The sequence below is a fragment of the Balearica regulorum genome, chromosome 1 (assembly GCF_011004875.1).
Source record: "Balearica regulorum gibbericeps isolate bBalReg1 chromosome 1, bBalReg1.pri, whole genome shotgun sequence".
In the NCBI taxonomy this organism is placed as follows: domain Eukaryota; kingdom Metazoa; phylum Chordata; class Aves; order Gruiformes; family Gruidae; genus Balearica; species Balearica regulorum.
The window spans coordinates 88,253,726-88,271,488 of record NC_046184.1 but is presented as its reverse complement, the minus strand read 5'-3'; the positions used below and the strand labels follow the sequence as shown (position 1 = coordinate 88,271,488).

Sequence of the window (17,763 nt, the reverse complement as noted above, 5' to 3'; positions counted from 1 at the left end):
AACCACGGTATGGTGCTAAACTGGTGCCACTTGGGTATGGAGCCACTATCTTTGACTAAAATAAAAAGAAAAATGCACCTAATCCCACACTACACCTAGTCAGCAGGTTAATGGTGCCTACAACAGCTTCTGCCAATTCCCATGGTTTGTCTTATTTATAATTATCAGTCCATTCTGCCTCTGTATTACATTTAGGAAAACAGAAGCTACTACTCCACACAAAAATCATATGGAGCTATTTCAAGTGTGTGCCAGTCATGAAAAAAACCTACAAACCACGGATATTGCAATTATCCAAACCCCAAGCATGGAAAACCCATGAAATTTCAGGATTATAGTTAAACATAAGTTGAATATGCTAATATCCTTAACTCGGCCCTGATAAAATACTAGAAGAAAAGTAGGTAAAAACACATGGAAAAACCCACACAGGTGTTTCTATTCTAATTGGGGAACACAAATGCTAAAGCACTGTAATCCTGGTCAGATGGGTCTGCAACCATTTTTCAGGGCTACTGCTGGAGAACAGCACAGAAATTTTAGCCTTTACCCTTTAGAATTATAATCAAATGACGGCTACCTAAAGGATGTCAGTGCATTAAAACTAACTATTGAAGTTAAATGATTTGTTTATGTAGGACAGAGTTAAGGTTGGCAATACCGTAATAAATATACTGACAACACAAACAGCTTGGAACAACTCTGGTACTCGTTTTCTTCAAGTTAAACATCCAGACTAAAATTAGAAAGGGTAAACTCTTTAATTCCCAATGTATTGAAAACACTACAATTTGATAAACAGATACGTCAGAGTCTTGCCTCCAGGGAAGCCTCCTTCAGTTTGCAGGTGGGACAGTGAGACTGACCACGGTCACTTGTCAGACCACCCAGCAGGTCAGTCTGAGTGGATGGAGATACCCTGGGAGGAGTTTTATGACTGAGTGCAGACAGACCCAGCTGCGCCTAGAGCAGCAGCCACAGCCTCAAGCAAACTTCCTCTCAATCTGCTAACCTTCTACTGCTTGCCCATGTCCTCTACTTTTCCTCGGTACTATTCCCTTTATCTTGTCTCCTTCCTATCACAACAGTATCTTTTTCTAATTTCCTCCTAAATCCTGATTTTCATCTCACCTTCAGTCCCGCTGATGCACAGGAACTATGCATTCTCTCCTCTTCCTGGAGTGTGAACTGACCTTCACAAGATTTCTCTTACGAGGACATTTCTTGGTGGAGCCTCAGGAGTGAAAAGCATGAATACAGGTAAGCTGCAACTAGGGCTTAGGTCACCCTACAGCACGATGAGCAATGTTCCTTTTCTGATTACATTGAAGAGTGCTACTTAGGATAGTTGCTTCCTCCACACCAAAGACCTGTATGACCACTGCTTCATGCAGTACCTTAAAGTAAACGTCCTCCCTTTACAACACTTCCAATTCTCCTAAAGAAGCCATAGGGTGAAGGAAGAAATAGCCCTAGCTCGTTTGTTCTGGTCTGCAGTTCCTTGGTAATTGGAGGGAGCCTAAATCTGATTACCCTAAGACAGCACCTGACCTTGAGAAAATAATTCCAGCTTTCAATGTCAAGGGAGCAGAGAGACATTGGTGGTGTCATGAGCTGCACAGCTCAGACACGGGTTATCTGCTATGAGTATTTCGGTACCTTATTTTCCCTGGTCACAAAGTAGATGTAAACTAAAAAACTATTTCATACAAGCATCTAAAAACTCACTACACTCATGTTCGCAAATGCTCCAAGACCTTTCTAAAAATGGCCTAAGGAAAAGCAAAGTAACCATATTTGTAACAAGTTTGAGTGGTGCACCTAGCTGTCATTTTTGTGCCTGATTAGCGGCAATAGGCAGTTTTCCATTTATTTCCAAGCAGCTGCTAGAGAAGAGCTGCAGGCAGATGTAATCTGGAGACTGCAGAACTCTGCTCGCTGTCAATTTCACACCAGCACATTACTTTCTTCTATCCCCATTTATTATTAATCTGTATTTATATCTAACTCTAGCTCTTAGTTAGCCTTTGCCAGAGGCTTAACCATTAGAGGGAATTGAGGAAGGAGGGGAAAGAAGAAACTGCCATAAATCAGGCTTTTACCACTCCATATAACTACAGGGAGGTGAGAAACGGCAAAGCTCAGGCTATTTAGGAAGACAACAGCTTGCACAGTAGATCAGACCAGGTCAAGTCTCCCTTATCCTTAGTACTAAACATGAAAAGGAAACATCCCTATCACAGAACTTTCCTTCTAGTCATGCTCAGTTCCTACTTTTTAGGGGGCTTTATATCTCTTTTATATTTCTATCCATTCTAATTCAGAGGATGTTCTTATACTTCATGTTTTCTGAATCCGCTAAGCTCTCGGGCTCAGTGAGGCCATTTGTTCTAAATAAGCATTGTATAAAAACATACTTTTTCCATCAGCTTTCAATGCATGGCCTTTTAATTTAATATTAAGAACAAGACCAAACTCAATTATGAAAAGATAAACAGGAGTAACTGATTCACTTTGTCCTCCCCAAAGTAAACAATTACAATTTAAGCAGCAGAATTAATACGACTTGTTTTCTACTCATCATTTTCTTTTGAAGGCTTCAAATCTTTTTTCATCTCTTGCCCATTTCTTTTATTCCTTTTGAATAGGGCTGAACAGTGTGTTCCAGGTGAGACATTCATTTAATGAAGGCATTCTATTATTTTGCAGACTATTTCTTACCCATCCTTACATTTTGCTCACTTGTTTTGTTCACTTTACTGTAAATGAGATGCCCACTCAGTATCATCTTTCCTTCAGAGGTAAGACGAATGTAATTCCTTGCAAAGAATGTCCATAAGTTTTCCAAAACAGAGACAAAGATGTCGCATATACATGCTGTGTATGATGAAGTTTCCCACAGCAGTGTGAGAGGCATTCAATTTATTGCACACTTTCCCCAAATGTTCCCATATATCCAGACAGCCTGCAATCCTAAGAAACGCTCTAGGCTTCAGATTAGATTTTTGGAAATTCTTCCCCAAGTCTTTTCCAGCAAAAGTAGCTTCAGCAGTCTACCCAGCCAAAGCATAAAATCATTTTACTCTGCTTGATATAACCATTATTGTCTTTAAGCATCCAGTCGGAATGGGAATGCCGTTAGAGACTCGGAGAAGTCATCTTCCACTTCTTCCGTATTCAGTCATAATGAAGGCTCTTCAGTGTTCCTCCTCCAAACCTTTTCCTTTCAGAGAAGCCAGGAATCTAGAGACAGGAAAGATACATCATCATGTCAGAATCAGCATGAGCTCCCTATAGCTCACATTTGAGCGCCTGTTACCAAGCCAACTGCAACAATGCCTTCCTTTTCCATGCCGTCTCCAGAATCAGGACTAAAATGCTTCAGCTTACTGCTAGAGGAGCATATTCAATTAATTAAACAAGAGGCAAAATTTGAGTATGGCCCATTTGTTCTGTGGAGCTCCTTAAGGCTTTTTGGCAATGAATGCCTTAATTTCTTGGGCAAATTCTAAACCAGTTAATTACAGATCTCAAAGTCCGTATTTCCCCCGATTCAAATGCATACAAGAATTTCTCTTCCATTCATTTTTGAAACTATAGAATAGTATTACCAAGTTCTATTAAAGAGCTGTTGAGACTTTATGCCTTCTAACCTGAGACAGCAGCACTTCAATGGTAGTTCAAAGTACAGTTTTATCAATTGCTGAAAGCTTTAAGAAAACCATCAGAATAGAAAAGGCTGCAACAATACAAAGGATTAGCACTCCTGCTTTTGCAGCCAATCTGTAGACACTGCTTACACGGTGAACAATGAGTGTTTACAAAGAAAATCTACTTGAAACCATCAGAAGCTTCTCTGGTTTAAGGGCACTTCGAACAGATTTGCAATCCAATGCACCTGTGAATCCCCCCAAAAGAAAGAGACGCACTGCTTTCTAATACTCTATCAGATGTCTGTCCTATTGGTAGCATCATAAAACTATTTGATTACAATCCAGAATAACTTTTAGATATCTAAATACGTACAAGCAGAAATAGCAGACCCAGTAAACACATCCTCCCAAAACAATTCCACACTTTCATAGGAAATACAATATATTTAAATGGAAGGTGTCAACCAAGCACTACAAATCATGCCAGGAGAAGGTAGGCATGTATGGATGGTATGGGACAAAAATGTCATTTACAATACAAAGTAGATTGTTTAGGTTACACACTTCATTGGTAAACTGAGAAAGCTAAAGAGCTTACCCAAAATAAAAGTCCACTAAAAAGCCCACAATTTAAATTTAGTTAGGCTTTTCAGGCCCAAAATGCAAAGAGATATACAAGATATTCATTCAGGAATTGTTTTGTTCATCTCTGAAAAGCAATCATCTCTAAGGGAAAAATCAGGCAGATTTTGCACAAAGGTTCATCTCATCAAAACTACTCTGGGAATTCAAAAAGGAAAAATGCAATCATTATAACTAAAAAAGTGGAAGAACACCACAGCTCAAAACGTATCTGCTTTAGCATTTTTTAGATAAAAGTCACTAATTAAGAGTAACAATTATTTATCAGAGGTCTGATCGAAGTCATAGCTACAAACAATTTGAAACTTATCATTCTTTTCATCCTGAAGAAGTCTATAATAGAAATACCTCAAAACACGAGTGATCGAAGAGACCTATTGTAGAAAACCCACAAACACATTTGTAAGATTTACATTAAGTAGAGCATTTCAAATAATAACATTAAGAGGTTATAATGAAATCTCCAGCTCCTATTTGGACTCGCCACTACCTGAGATTTGTTTTAAGCTTATGAGCTGTTTTCAGTGAGGCTGATGAAAGTAGTCATCAGAAGGCTGTAATCTTTGGCACACGGCCATGAGGAATATAAAGTTAATCCCTGGCTAGCCACTAAAAAACGATGAAATAAGAAAAATAAAAATCTTACATCATGCATCAAAGACAACCATCACACAAGCAGATTTCTGCATTAAGCTATTATCCCCATGAAAGGGAGACTTTCTTACACTAGAATGTGGGGGGGAAGGGAGAGGGGAGGAAAACAGGCATTATGCAGAACTGAAAGAGGAAAAAAGCAAATTTATTTTTAAAAGACACAAAAAATGCTCAAAGAAAGTAAGCATTCTGTAATTTGTGACTATTTTTCCCCATTCTCCCTAAGGGACTTTCAGCACAGCTACATCTAACGATACATTCAATTGTATTTCAGTGGTGCTATTCATGGTAATTTGCAAACACCTCACAGATATGGTAAGTGGAACCTCGCTACTGCCCGCATAGCAGACTGCACCCAGAAAGGTGGGGGCACAAAACGTTGAAGTGGCCTGCCCAAACCAAGAGAGTCATTTTGCTGGTTCTTCACCAACTGTACTGAAAACACAGTTAATTCAGCCATTTAGGAATGAATTACAATCTGGTATCATACTGCCATTTTCCCTGTGGCTCCGCTGGTTCTATGAAAACTACTTGTTCAAAACATAAAATGCTAGTCCCAGCTGTGCAAAAAACCCCTTTTCATTGACCTTTATGACAGCATCTCTGGCCTAAATCTGCAACCAAGCAGCTTGAAGCTGACAGATCTGAAAGAGATCATATTTGCCCATTTTACCTCACTCCTGCAACTTCTACTGTGTTAGCATACTTAATTATTTCACTGCCAATCACATTACAGACAAATACTTCAGATGACAAGTCAGCCATTTTTCTATCCAAAACAGCTGTGCTCCCATAGATTTAAAAACTCGATTACCAGCATAGATTATCATTTAAGTCACGTGAAGCCCATGTTTTAAAGAGGACTCTGTCAGCAGTTCACATTACACAGGGAGAAACAAAACAAAAAAGGAGAAAAAATGACAAACCTGATTGCCATCTCTTAAGAAGTACCTCTTCTCTATGACCTGGGAAAAACAAAGAATGATCTTAGCTGGCATAGCATATGCATAACCTTGGGAGCACTGAAACTCACGGCTAACCGGGACAAGGTTTGAACCTACGTCCCCTGCTCCAGGCTTATTGCTCTAAGTGCAAAGCGCTATTACACATAGAAGGAGTTGCCACCTCCAGACACTCTTAGTAAAGCTGTGTTATCCTCAACTTCTAAATATCTAATTTAGTTATCCCTCTTTAGTAATGGAGGTGATGGTTTGGATGTCTCCTTTTTCCATTCCTCTCTGCAAGCGCAGCAGTTCTGAGCATTAGCAAAAGCTTATTGCGCGGGTGCATAACAACTCCAGTGGTTCCAAGTAGCCTCTGGGCATAGATGATGCCTGAGAAGAGGTAGCATGACTCGCTCTCTGAGAATGATGCACAAACTGTCTGTGCTGAAAGGTAACTATGGAGGCAGTACTGTCAATCGAAGAATCAAAAAGTGATTTCTATCACCCTGTACAATCTACACCCTCCTCCAAAGAAAATTCAGGACAAATTTCCTCTAAAGCACAATCTGTTACAGGAGGTGATCTGCTCCACTATGATCGCTTTGTCCAGGGGATGCTTAAACCAGAGCATTCCTTCTGTCATTTTCACAGTAGGCCTTTATGTTCTCTTGTGCATGAAGGGCGAGTAATACGCCAAGTTTCTTAATTCCTAAGGCTTGCTTTAATCAGGAGCAACAGAGCTAACCATAGTCTTCTAACGCCCCACATTACTACCTTAGCACACTGCAACCCTCTGGCCTGCAAAAGGACTCCAAAAGTAGAATGTCTCTGCACATTTGTGAGTTCTTTTTCATTGCTCTATGCAGATCAAGAATTAGCCCTTCAAGCAGATCAGCTATTTTCTGGAGGTTTCCAAAAGCAGACCAATCTTTGGCATCCCCACACCTGGCTTGAACCAACTCAAAAAATGGAACGTGAAAGAGCAGCTAACTGTCATTCCATGTTCACATTACAGTGTTCAATACATGAAACAATAAAAGATATTTTAATTGACTTGACTTACCTTATCAAAAAACCTGCTTAGCTTGACAGCATTGGATGAACCTGCAGCCAGGTAACGAGGATTGGTGCAATCCTAGAACACACAAAAGACAACAAACCAAGCACAAGAATTCAAAGCAAGGAAGCCATACACATGGAAATCAACATACCCTTTCCCCTGACAGATGCACATGCAATCGGCTAGGGAAAACACTGCTGATTTCTGCTCCACGGTCATCTGAGAAAAAAGACCAACTTCTGTTCTGTGAAGCAACTGGAGAATTCTAAGTGCCTCCCTATGCGCTCCACATCTTCCTTCTGCCATCAGCTATACTGTCAGCCAATAATTTGTACAGGCTCCACATACGTGTGTGTGCATGTGTGTCTATATGCAAGCTTTCACACAGCACATGCATATTTTTATATATATATACACACACACATATTATATATACATATATATAAATACAGTGATCTTGATGTTTCATTCAAAGATAATCTGTGTCAGAACTAAGAACAGGAAAGAGAAAATTTAACTCCCAACCATCAGTTCTAAGCTTCAGTGACCTTATCTAACACCCCCTACACCTCCCTACAGTGAAATAAAGACAATTGTTTCATCAAGCAAGGGGGACAGGCAATCAAAATGTGCATGACTCCAGCATTACTGAGAAAATCTCCAAAAGCCTGACTTTTGCAACATCTTTACCTACTAAAAACCAGAATTGCTCCCATATAAAAGAAAAACAACAGCGCTGACAAGGATACTAACCAAATTTATCTCTTCGGCATTGAAATCCTCAGCCAAGAAAGCTGTTCTGGTCAAAACTTCATTCCGCTTAGTTTCTGGGATCTGATCCAGCTTAGTTCCTATTACCAGCAGTGGAATCTGGTTATCAGCAAACTGTTCACGGTCATAGTCACTGATGAGGGAAACAAATACAATTCTGAATGAAGTGATGGTCGTGTAAGTGGGCACAGCGGTGCCATCAGTTCGCCTGTTTCTTTCAAATAACGGTCATTTATTTATTAAGGGTCATTATTTATCTAAGTGACAATGTGCTGTATCTGTAAAATAAGGAGGGGTTTCTGCATCTAAGTCACTACAAAGGGACTGAAAGGAAAGAGCAAAGACACCACGAGTTGGATTTCTTCCTGGCATAGATGAACTGCAGAAGAAATGCTAACACAAGCAGGAAAGGAACAGGAATTCCAAGCATATGCAGCCACCAGAGACTGATCACCTCTGAACATCTAAAGTTCCTATATATATACACTTTTAAAGGAGGGACAGTTACATAAATTGCAACTGTGAAGCACTACCCCTTTCCACCTTAGATCAACGAGGGGTGCAATAACAATTCTGTGGTGGCAAGTTACTAATTCTTCTACTTTCAAGTAAAGGTAGTCGCTACAAGTTGAATTCCAACAAGCTTTGATTCAGATATGACTAAAGATCACAGATAGCCTCCATTAATTCAATAATATTGCAATTAAATGTCATCACAAATCCAAGCTCCAATCATTCCCCTCACACTGGTCTTTACTTTTTACCTGAACTAAGATTTCTAGGAAGTAATTTTATAACCCACAGCAAGAACTTGATCAAGCAATTGCTAGTGGCTGAGTATCTGTCCCCCCAGAAATAAAGCTTTTGAAAATTAATACAATTATGAAGAACCTGTATGTGAAAAAACTGGAGAAATTTGTAGTTTATACAGTGCAAACCCTCTTTCCCTTCTTCCATGTTTCTATAGAAATACCTGTGTACCAGCACAGGCAGATAAAAAATTGATACTCTTCCTACAAAAAGTTACCCTTTATTATTACTTCCATGCTCATGTGTGAGGTTTATCAATTATCTTAAAACCTCCTTGACTACATGTATAACAGGAGCAGAGATACAGGAGGAAACACTTGACAAGATGTTGGAAAGCTGATCACGAACATGCTGTTTAAGCAGAGTTTTCTAAGCTCTTTTTAAGCCACACTCCTGAAATAATTCCCTTGCTGCGCAAAACAAGAAATAATTAAGCAAACTTCCTCAGTCTTAGGGCACTGAGACAAAGTCTTCTGGAACAGAGACATGCCATCCCATGACACTTTCTGTACAAGGGTTTTGCATGTCTCAGTAGAGGCACACAAGTCTTTGTGTATCAGGGACTGGACCCACTCTCACAAAGGCCTCAGACAAATGAAGGATGCAAGGTCTAGGCCATACAGTTTGGGAATTTACTGGCAGAATGGCCTGATTGGCAATGAAAACCAAAAAGTACAGCCAGTTTCTTTGATACCCCCCATTTCTTTCTTTTCTTTCTTTCCTTTTTTCTTATCTAGCCGCATCTAATTTTGTGTGAACTTCAAGTAGCCTTAGGGATGAATACTGACTTCCACAACAACTTGGAATTATTGTGTCTTAACCCAGCATGTATGTTTTTCACTCACCCATTTGTCACAAGAACTCCTGTTGGAGCAACATCTCTGTTGAGTGCTTCCAAAGACCAGCGATACAAATTCTGGGATGATTTCTTGTTGGTTAAGTCATGCACTAAAATTATCCCTAAAGTGAAATAGAAGGCAGCAAGATGCTATTTAATGATAGATTTTTTTTTTCCTTATCTTACCAAAATGACATCTGCAGGTTTCCAGATATCTGAGAATGAAGAAAAGGAAATATAACCGGTTCAGTTACAGTGAATGAGTAAAGCTGAAAATATCAGGATGCAACAGGTTTTTTAAAGCTGTTGATCAGAAATTGGATAAGAGCTAAGAGAAAAATCTCATGAAAGGAGGAAATGAACAGCCACGTCAGGGTTTAATCTGCAAGAGGTTTGCAGGCATTCTCCGATTCTGCTCTGTCTAGTCCTAGTGATACTCAAATTCTGTATTACTGCAGCAGAGAATTTAGCCTTTCTTTGTTTTACCTAATTGATAAACATAACTATCTTTCTGTCACACAATCTAAGAACTCTAAAGGCTGTTTCTTTGTTGCAAAGAGTTTAGAGAGCCCTATTGCTTTCCTGCATTTTCAAAAACCAATGCTACATACTTGGGGAGGTATCCAAAGGGGAAACAGACTCTGATAAACTGTCACAATCCACCAAATGGCTGGTAGAAATATGAATTAATAAGATTCCGTGTATTTAAGATTAAGCTTCTAGCATTTTTCATTACCATGATCCTTCAAAATGTAAATTCTGAGATAGAAAAACAGCCAGCCAAACTTCCTAGCTATGCTATTAACAGACACCCACTTCTGATAACCACAGTTCCTAACTCAATTACTAACTCCTGCTAGCAAATTTATTCTAGTTATTCACACCTTCTGCAACCTGTGGAATATTTCCACTCCCTCTAGACTTCAGACCATCATTAATTCAAGGACAAAGTGGAATTATACCCCTTATCTTCATCAGGATTCATTCTCAACACACTTCAGAGCCCACAGGTGGAGAAAACATATTAATTTAATCTTTCACCTTAACTCCCAAAGGTGTCACCCACTGTAAACACAACGAAAAAAACACATTTCCACAAATATTTTCCACTACCCTACATGACTGTGCACAGACTCTCCTATGAGAGTTCCCAGCATATCACAACCATAGCCCTGTTTCAAAGCATTTGTCTCAGTAACAGCCTAAAAAGGCAACTCAACTGTGTGTCCATCCCCAGTGTAAGGAGAGAAAGCCTGACACTCTTCCTCAGTTATGTTTTTGATTGGTCAGTTCCCTTATCTGCTTCATCAAAAACCTACAGTTAGTTGCACAGGCAGGAAAAGACTATGTCAACATCAAAAAAGGGCAGGCAGGACCAATGACTACTGAAGGAAATGTTTCTCCCCCATTAAGATCTACAAGCCCCAACCTTACTGCCTAGTCACCACCCTAGACTATCGCAGTCCACGCACCAGATGCGGGGACACCAAAGCAGAAGATGTGCAGTCAAAGCACAAACCCTACCTAACCTTGCCAACAACCAGGTCTCGCCAACAGCCTGCACACATGCTGTCACAATCAAACATTAACTGTCTTTTGATCTCAGGTTTTCAGACCACTGCAAGCCCAGAAAGCACAAGCAGTCAGGCAGAAGGAATGCATTCATCTTCTCTTCTTACAACAGGTCAAACAGAGGCAAGCTCTAATAAAGGAATTAATCTAAGGAAAGAAACCAGAGCCAAACCTAACTACCAAAGTCAACAGTTTTCATATGCAAGGTGCCTAATAATATCTTTTGGACAGTGGAGATAAATAACACTCTTTTATTAACGTCATCAACTGTAATTCAGACACGTAAGTTCAAGATTTCATCTTCTAATGGGCTGTTCTAGGATATTTCCAAGTCTGACCCACACTCACTGGCATACTGTGGATTTGGTGTCAAAAAGGAATAAATTTTTTTCATATACCAAAGAGGCTTGTTTTGAGGGCACAACTCAACTCAAACCTTATTTACAGAGGTCTGGTTAACAACATAAGCAAGAGATACCTACACATGGTTTTCCTCCTGGGAATGGAGGAAGAAATAACGAGTTAAATAATCACAGAGCAAAAATGTTTATTGAATGGCTAAACACATTATTGAAAGGCCCTCAAATGATTTGGAACAAGAAATTAGAATAAAACAGAACATTTGAGACAGATTTTTGTTAATCTGGTATACATCTATTCTTAGTGAACTATCCTTAGATGTCAAAACAATTGAAATACTGCATTATTAAGTTTATAATCTCTTATTTGCTCTTATTAGTGGTACAGATGAACTACTAGGCCTTAAGTCAGGATCTCAACAGAAGGCATAAAATACTACTTTCTATCTACAGCAAGTTGCAAGATTCAATTATTAAAAATCATTTGGCAAATTAAATGAACGGAGGCAAGATGGTTATCAGCATATTGCAATTTTATGGGAGAACAGTTCAAATTTGGCAGGGTAGGATTTAACTGTGAATGTTCATATAAATTCAAATAATTATTTCCCTGCTGTAGGTTTTGGAACCAAACATAAAAGAAAATACAAATCATATTTCTGCATGTATATGAAGCCTGGGAAGGTGAAGGCAACCTTTATGTCTGCAAGTGTAGCTGGAAGGGACCCCACTGCAACTACAAAGACTCCCTGCTGTGCCAGCTGCGTAAGACTGAAGTGAAAGGCTGATGAAGCTCATCTGCGCAGGTTTGCCTAAAACAGCTTTCCAGTTCAAAACTGAATCCATAAAATTCTGCCTATGAATGGTATCAGTTTCTTTCCTGTATAAATGTACTGGAATCAGAAAAGAGAATAATATAGCCCTCATTCAGACTTAAAGGAATCCTGCCTCAGAATCAAGAGACAGCTCATGACAGAAACAGTGATAGAACCAGATTTACACCAAGCAAACTTACCATTCAGCAAGTTATAAAATACTGCTCGTGTGCTTTTCACACTAGTGGCACTACCCACTGAACCTCCAACATCCCACAGCTCAATGTAGTAGGTCTTCTCTTCTGGAGTCCCTTCTTTGTAGTCATGGATCTGATGAAAAATTCACATCATATATAACCACAGCACCAGCTCACAGGATTTAATCAACTCAACACTTACACATTCAGCTGAAAGGATTATTGTACTTGGATATAAATCTGTAAATTCTCATGTTGATACCATTTCAAATCTCTCAAAGAGAACAGAGATGGAATGAGTCAAGCAGTGGCCACTGGATACCACAGCTCATATGAGATGGAGCTTGGTCAGTCAGCAGGGACTATCCTTTCCACCTCAATATTAACAAATCTAATGCTTCATGAGTGCTTAGAAATAGCATGTTGCTACAGCAGATGAAAAAGTAAGGTCATGGCTTCTTACAGTTGTTGAAACCCACATGGTAGCACTGGTGACCACATCAGATTCCAACCGACCACATCTTTTTCCTCTCCAAATTCTCATTGACAACTCAACAAATCAACATTTTTTTCCCCAGGACCTGCTAGGTAGTTTTGCTCCACAGTCAACCAGATTGCCATGTTTCTTTCCCCAAATTTTGGAAATATATTTCAGCATTCTTTGAGATGAAACTCATAGACAGTAAGACAGGATCATTCCTAACCTATGGCAACACATTTCAAGGAGAACGCAGCAAAGAGCCGCAAAGGAAGAAAGCATTTATCACCACGCCACGAAAACTGTGAGCTGGGCCAAAAAAATACTGTATGAATATCATCCCTCTAATAGCAGGTCCTGCAATAAGCAGAGAGGAAAAGAAGCAACCCTATGGTCACGCTCAATACCCTCAAATTAAACAGGCAAATTGTTTTTCCCCAGCATGTTTGGCTGACAGTTTAGTTGTGCATTAAGCGCTTCTCAGAGAAGTGTTTTTTGTGTGCCTTCTGACTTAAACTGGCCGCTCCACGACTTGTAACACACCAGTGGCCACTGCAGTAAGGAGAGGCGCTACAAATGACGAGTATCTTGTCTTTTGACAACTCTAAGGTCAAACCTTGCTCACAGAAGTGCTCAGCTCATATTTAACACTATTTGCCTGAAAAGATTAATCTCTCAGCAAAACAAACACTGAAACGCACTTCTTTCTGGTGCAGAAAGTAATGAAAAGAAGAAAAAAAAAAAAGTTAAGGCTCTTCCCTTCCACATTAAGCAAGGACTACCAAGAGGTCGGGCACGTCACCTACTCGAACATCCACCGAGCAGCCCACTGTCCAGGACGGGTTTCCCAAAACCTGGTTTTGGCATAAAAGATGAACAAGCGAAGACTTCCCGACACCTGCAAGTGCACACAGAGGACAACTGCTGGGAGATCACGCAAGGGCAGGTACAAAGGCCAAGAAGCGACGGGCAGAAGCACCAACTAAACGCGGATGGTCCCGGCAGTGAGCGGGTAACGGCCACCGCTCAGAGCCCAACGGCCGGGGCACAGGGGGAAGGCAGCCAAGGAGCAAAGCCCCAAGGAACCAGCGGGGACGCCTGCGCTCCTGCCCGTAGGGTAGGCGACCGGAAGCGGACAGGACCCCCGAGCACCGCGGCACGGGGAGCGGGGGCTCCCGCCGGGCGGTTTCCAGTCAGGCGGCGGGTGGTGGTGGGCGGAGGGGTCGGGAGAGGGCTCGGCGCGCCGCGCATGCGCCGCCCGGCCCCTCCGGAGGGGGCCCCCGCCCGGCTCCGCGGCGAGAGGGAGGGGGACGCCCCCCGCCCTCGCTGTGCGCGCGCGTATTGGGCGGGGCGGGGGGGGCAGCGGCGGGGAGGGACACTCACCGGAGTCGCCCAACACCAGCACCTTAACCCTGTCCAAAGCCGCCATCTTACTCTACCTAGCAACAACCCCAGGAGACCACCGCCCTCTCCCGGCGCCGCCAATCGCGGCGCAGGCTCCTGCCGCTTCACTCAGCCTATTGGCTGTCTGCTCGAAGCACCGACTTCGTTTTCGCTTTTGATTGGTTTAACTCATGTGAGGGCGGGAACGCTAGGGGGCTTTATGAGGATACGATTAGCTCGCTTTCCTGTCGCTCACCGCTCAGTCACCGAGCGGAATGCGTAGCGGGTACGGGGGGCGCGTGGTACGGCGCGTGCGCGGTGCACGGAGCGTCGTTGGGCAAGACGCCCGGCGCCCCGTGACGCCATAGGCGCGCGCGGCTCTGACGTGCCCTCGCGGGAGCCGCCGGAAGCGCCGCTCGGAGCGGGGAGAGCTGGAAGCGGCGGCAGGTCAGTGCCGGCCCCGGGGAGCGGCGGCCGTGCCCGCCCCCGCCCTGCGGCGGCAGAGGGGCCTCGCGGAGGTCCCCCGCCGGGCTGCGCCGTCCCGGAGCCAGCGGCCGTCCTGGGCGGGCACTCACGCGGTGCCGCCGGGCGGAGCGGCTGGGCGCCCCCTCTCCTGCTTCACCCCCGGGGCGGCCCGTCGCGGAGGCCCCCGACCCGGCGCTCCGTCCCCCCAGTTGTTTTGGGTGCCGCTGAGGGGCCGAGCACGCCGGCACCGCCCGCGGGGGTTCGTGCTCCCAGCACGTTGTCTGGCGGGGCCGGTGCCCTGGGCCCCCGCTTCGCCTGTGGCTCCATAGCACCGTCCGCCTCTCCTCTTGCGTTGTTTGTGGGGTTTTCTTGTTTGGTTTTGCTTTTTTGCTTTTTTTTTTTTTTTGGTGTGTGTTGGTTTATTGTTGGGGTTTTTTTTTTAGCAGATACTGCTGAACCCCTCACGTCTCTTGTGCTACTGGAGCGTACACGATCAGATGTGTGAAACTCAATACATAAACGTGGGTAGGGGATGGGAAGCTGTGCAGATAGCATAAAGGATTCTCTACTCTACTTGGCTTTAAAGCTTAGTCTGCTACTATAATCTAGGAAGCCTGTGCACTTTGTAATTTGAAGGAAGCTGCAGAACCTGAGGCGTAGCTGACGCTAGCAAATCTAGCTCATTCCTTTTTGCCAGGCTCAACCATTGATTGAGCCCATACAGTGAAAACATTCAATTTTCCAAGTCAGCGAGATATTTTATTTTTGTGCATTAATTTTCTTCTGGCTTCAGGAGCTTGCTGGTTCCAAGAAGCAGGTGAACATCACATGTCATAATGGCACTAAGGTATTAAATGGCTCCAGTTGTCAAACTTGTATCATTACAAGTGGCTCAGAATGAATAAGGAAGATAGGCATTCTGAAAAAGGTGTTCAGTGCGCAGTTAAGGTACACTTTCATGAAATATAGATGGTTGAATATTTTTCAACCACAAAAGGTAGAGTTTCTTCTCTCATTGCCTGCACTGGCATCCTCTTTCATCTGCTGGTTCTGTTGCTTATCAGACTTTTCCACTAGCCAATTAAAGTGTTTTTAAAAAAACTAGTAAAAGAAAAAAAAGGTATTTTTCTGCCTTTTAGTGACATAAATTGGTGCACAGGAAGGGCTTGTGAGTGCCAAGCTGGCATGGGAGAGGGCAGAGCTGTACGCTTGGGAGAGGAGCAGATATCTTTCTGGCAGCAATAAGTGATGATGGGAGTTTCATTCCTACCTTCCTGTTCATTTAGGATGCTATTTACAGCTCACTTTCAAACAGGATGCTTTAGGGAATTCTAAACAAGAAGCTACTTGAATTAAAACTAACTTGGTATCTTGTTATTTAGTTTCTTTATTGCTTACACCCACAGTATATGCACTTGTTTGCTGCATCCTGATGAGCTAAAACTTTTCTGAACCTAATACTTTCATAAATCTTTATGTTACTTCTTTCATGAATTCGTGAAAGTCAGACAATATCACCCATGTCCTGTTAGAAACTTAACAAGGAAAACTGATGTTAGGCATACTGTACCTCAATGTGATCATGACTTCTTAGGCTTGGTATTTGTGACAAATGCTCTTACTTTTTTTCCTTTATCCCACCACCCCCCCTGCCCTGCCCCAAACCTTACAACTTCATTATGTGAGGGCCAATGCTAAAGTGTCTTCAAACTAACAAACATTCTTCTGCTGGTATATGTTCAAATGAAAGTGTAAATTATAACAGTTTCTGATGTACATAGTTAAAATATTCTATTGGCTTTACATTACAATTGAGTCAATTTAAAATCTTTGCAATCTTGTGGGGACAGCTCACTCTTCTACATCCGTAGCCATGCTTTCTTTTCTCTGCTTCATGTAGGCTCTATTTTGGTAACATAGATGATTTGGTTCTTGACCTTTTCCCCCTTGTCCTTTCTCTAAAAGACCTTAATTTTTTGGCATGTTAGCTTTTTACTTTTTATCAGCTTGATTCAGCTTGCTATGTGAATAGGCAACTAGCAGAATTAGCAGAGAATGGATGGGGGTTGTGGCTGAAGGCTGGGAAGGAAAAGAAAGACTTCTTTATGGGAGTGTATAATTTGACTTAAGCTGAAACAGGAAACATGTACCTTCACTATTCTAGCCACCAAGATTGGCCTTCAGTAAATGGTGCGTTCCTCTCCTTTTTTTTTTGTCTACAGCTACAACTGTAAAGAGTTTGTTAATGTCAGTGTGTATTTGAAGTACTCCTAAGCATTACATCTGTTTGTATACAAGCACATAGGTAGTCCTTTAACTTACTGACATCTTGATATTGTTATGTGAGGTTTAGGTTACAAATGTGATTGAGAATTACATCCCAAGCCTGCATTATTCAATTTCTGCCTTGCACAGTTAGGCGTTGTGGCCTTGTGTGGTTCCATATATTTTTACTTGTGAAGTTAGGTGAAAATGTCAGCCAGACTCTTCAGCCTTTCCTTGTGCAGCTGCAGCACAACTTTTCATCTTAAGAGAAGAAAGCCCTTTGATACCTGTGGCATCCTGGTTTCAGTTTATGGAATGCCAACAAGAAGGTAGGATTTGAATGAAAACAGATTGTTCTTTTCTCCTTTAATACTTTGGGGCAGGTCTTGCAATGAAAATACATGATTTCTCATCAAGATGTAGTGCAGGAGGAAGGCTGAGCAGCAGTGTTCCTGAAGTCTTTGGGGAATGGAATTCAGTAAGCTTTTGGTAAAATACCAGAAGACTTTGGGTTTGCAACTGATGTAGGATAAAGACAGTTCTGGATAGTAGGGACATATTGCACAGATCATCCACTTGCTACAAAGAAAGGCAAAAAAAAAAAAGCAGACTTGAAAATGGAAGATTCTGTGCCATTTTCCATTTTCTGGAAAGGACTAGTAGTGGCTGAGGCTACATTGTACAGACATTTAAAATCTCGATGGCAAGTTTTCCCACTGTAGTTCTGAAATTTGTGCCTTCCTTCCCTGTACTCAAGAAGATTCAGAATCATTGCCCTCAGATTAACCTCATCATTTTCTGGAAGACAGAATTTTAAATTTTTTTAAAGTGAGAGACTACAAAACTAGGATCTGGTG

The 17,763-nt window shown here is 41.9% G+C and overlaps 2 protein-coding genes across 5 annotated transcripts in view; one reads left to right on the top strand and one right to left on the bottom strand.

The window, feature by feature from the left end:
• Positions 1-742: 742 nt before the first annotated feature.
• On the bottom strand, positions 743-14,327 carry RABL3 (RAB, member of RAS oncogene family like 3). Of its 2 annotated transcripts, XM_075764870.1 has the most exons (9): positions 14,177-14,327; positions 13,600-13,691; positions 12,319-12,448; positions 9,380-9,494; positions 7,707-7,857; positions 6,957-7,028; positions 5,876-5,914; positions 4,644-4,669; positions 743-3,243 (listed from the first exon to the last, which is right to left on the bottom strand). In XM_075764870.1, exons 1-9 carry the CDS (start codon positions 14,220-14,222, stop codon positions 3,198-3,200), a joined length of 717 nt encoding a protein of 238 aa, XP_075620985.1. In that variant the 5' UTR covers positions 14,223-14,327; the 3' UTR covers positions 743-3,197. The 2 variants fall into 2 exon arrangements, with proteins under 2 accessions (XP_075620985.1, XP_075620992.1); XM_075764877.1 differs by lacking the exon at positions 4,644-4,669.
• GTF2E1 (general transcription factor IIE subunit 1) overlaps positions 13,618-17,763 on the top strand; it is a 55,540-nt gene continuing 51,394 nt past the window's right edge. The window contains exon 1 of one of the 3 annotated variants that reach the window (XM_075764863.1): positions 13,618-13,739. The gene's annotated coding sequence lies outside the window, so the exon portion shown is untranslated. Of the gene's footprint in view, positions 13,740-14,485; positions 14,624-17,763 lie in introns of those variants that run through there. The other 2 variants (XM_075764848.1, XM_075764857.1) reach the window with 2 other exon arrangements.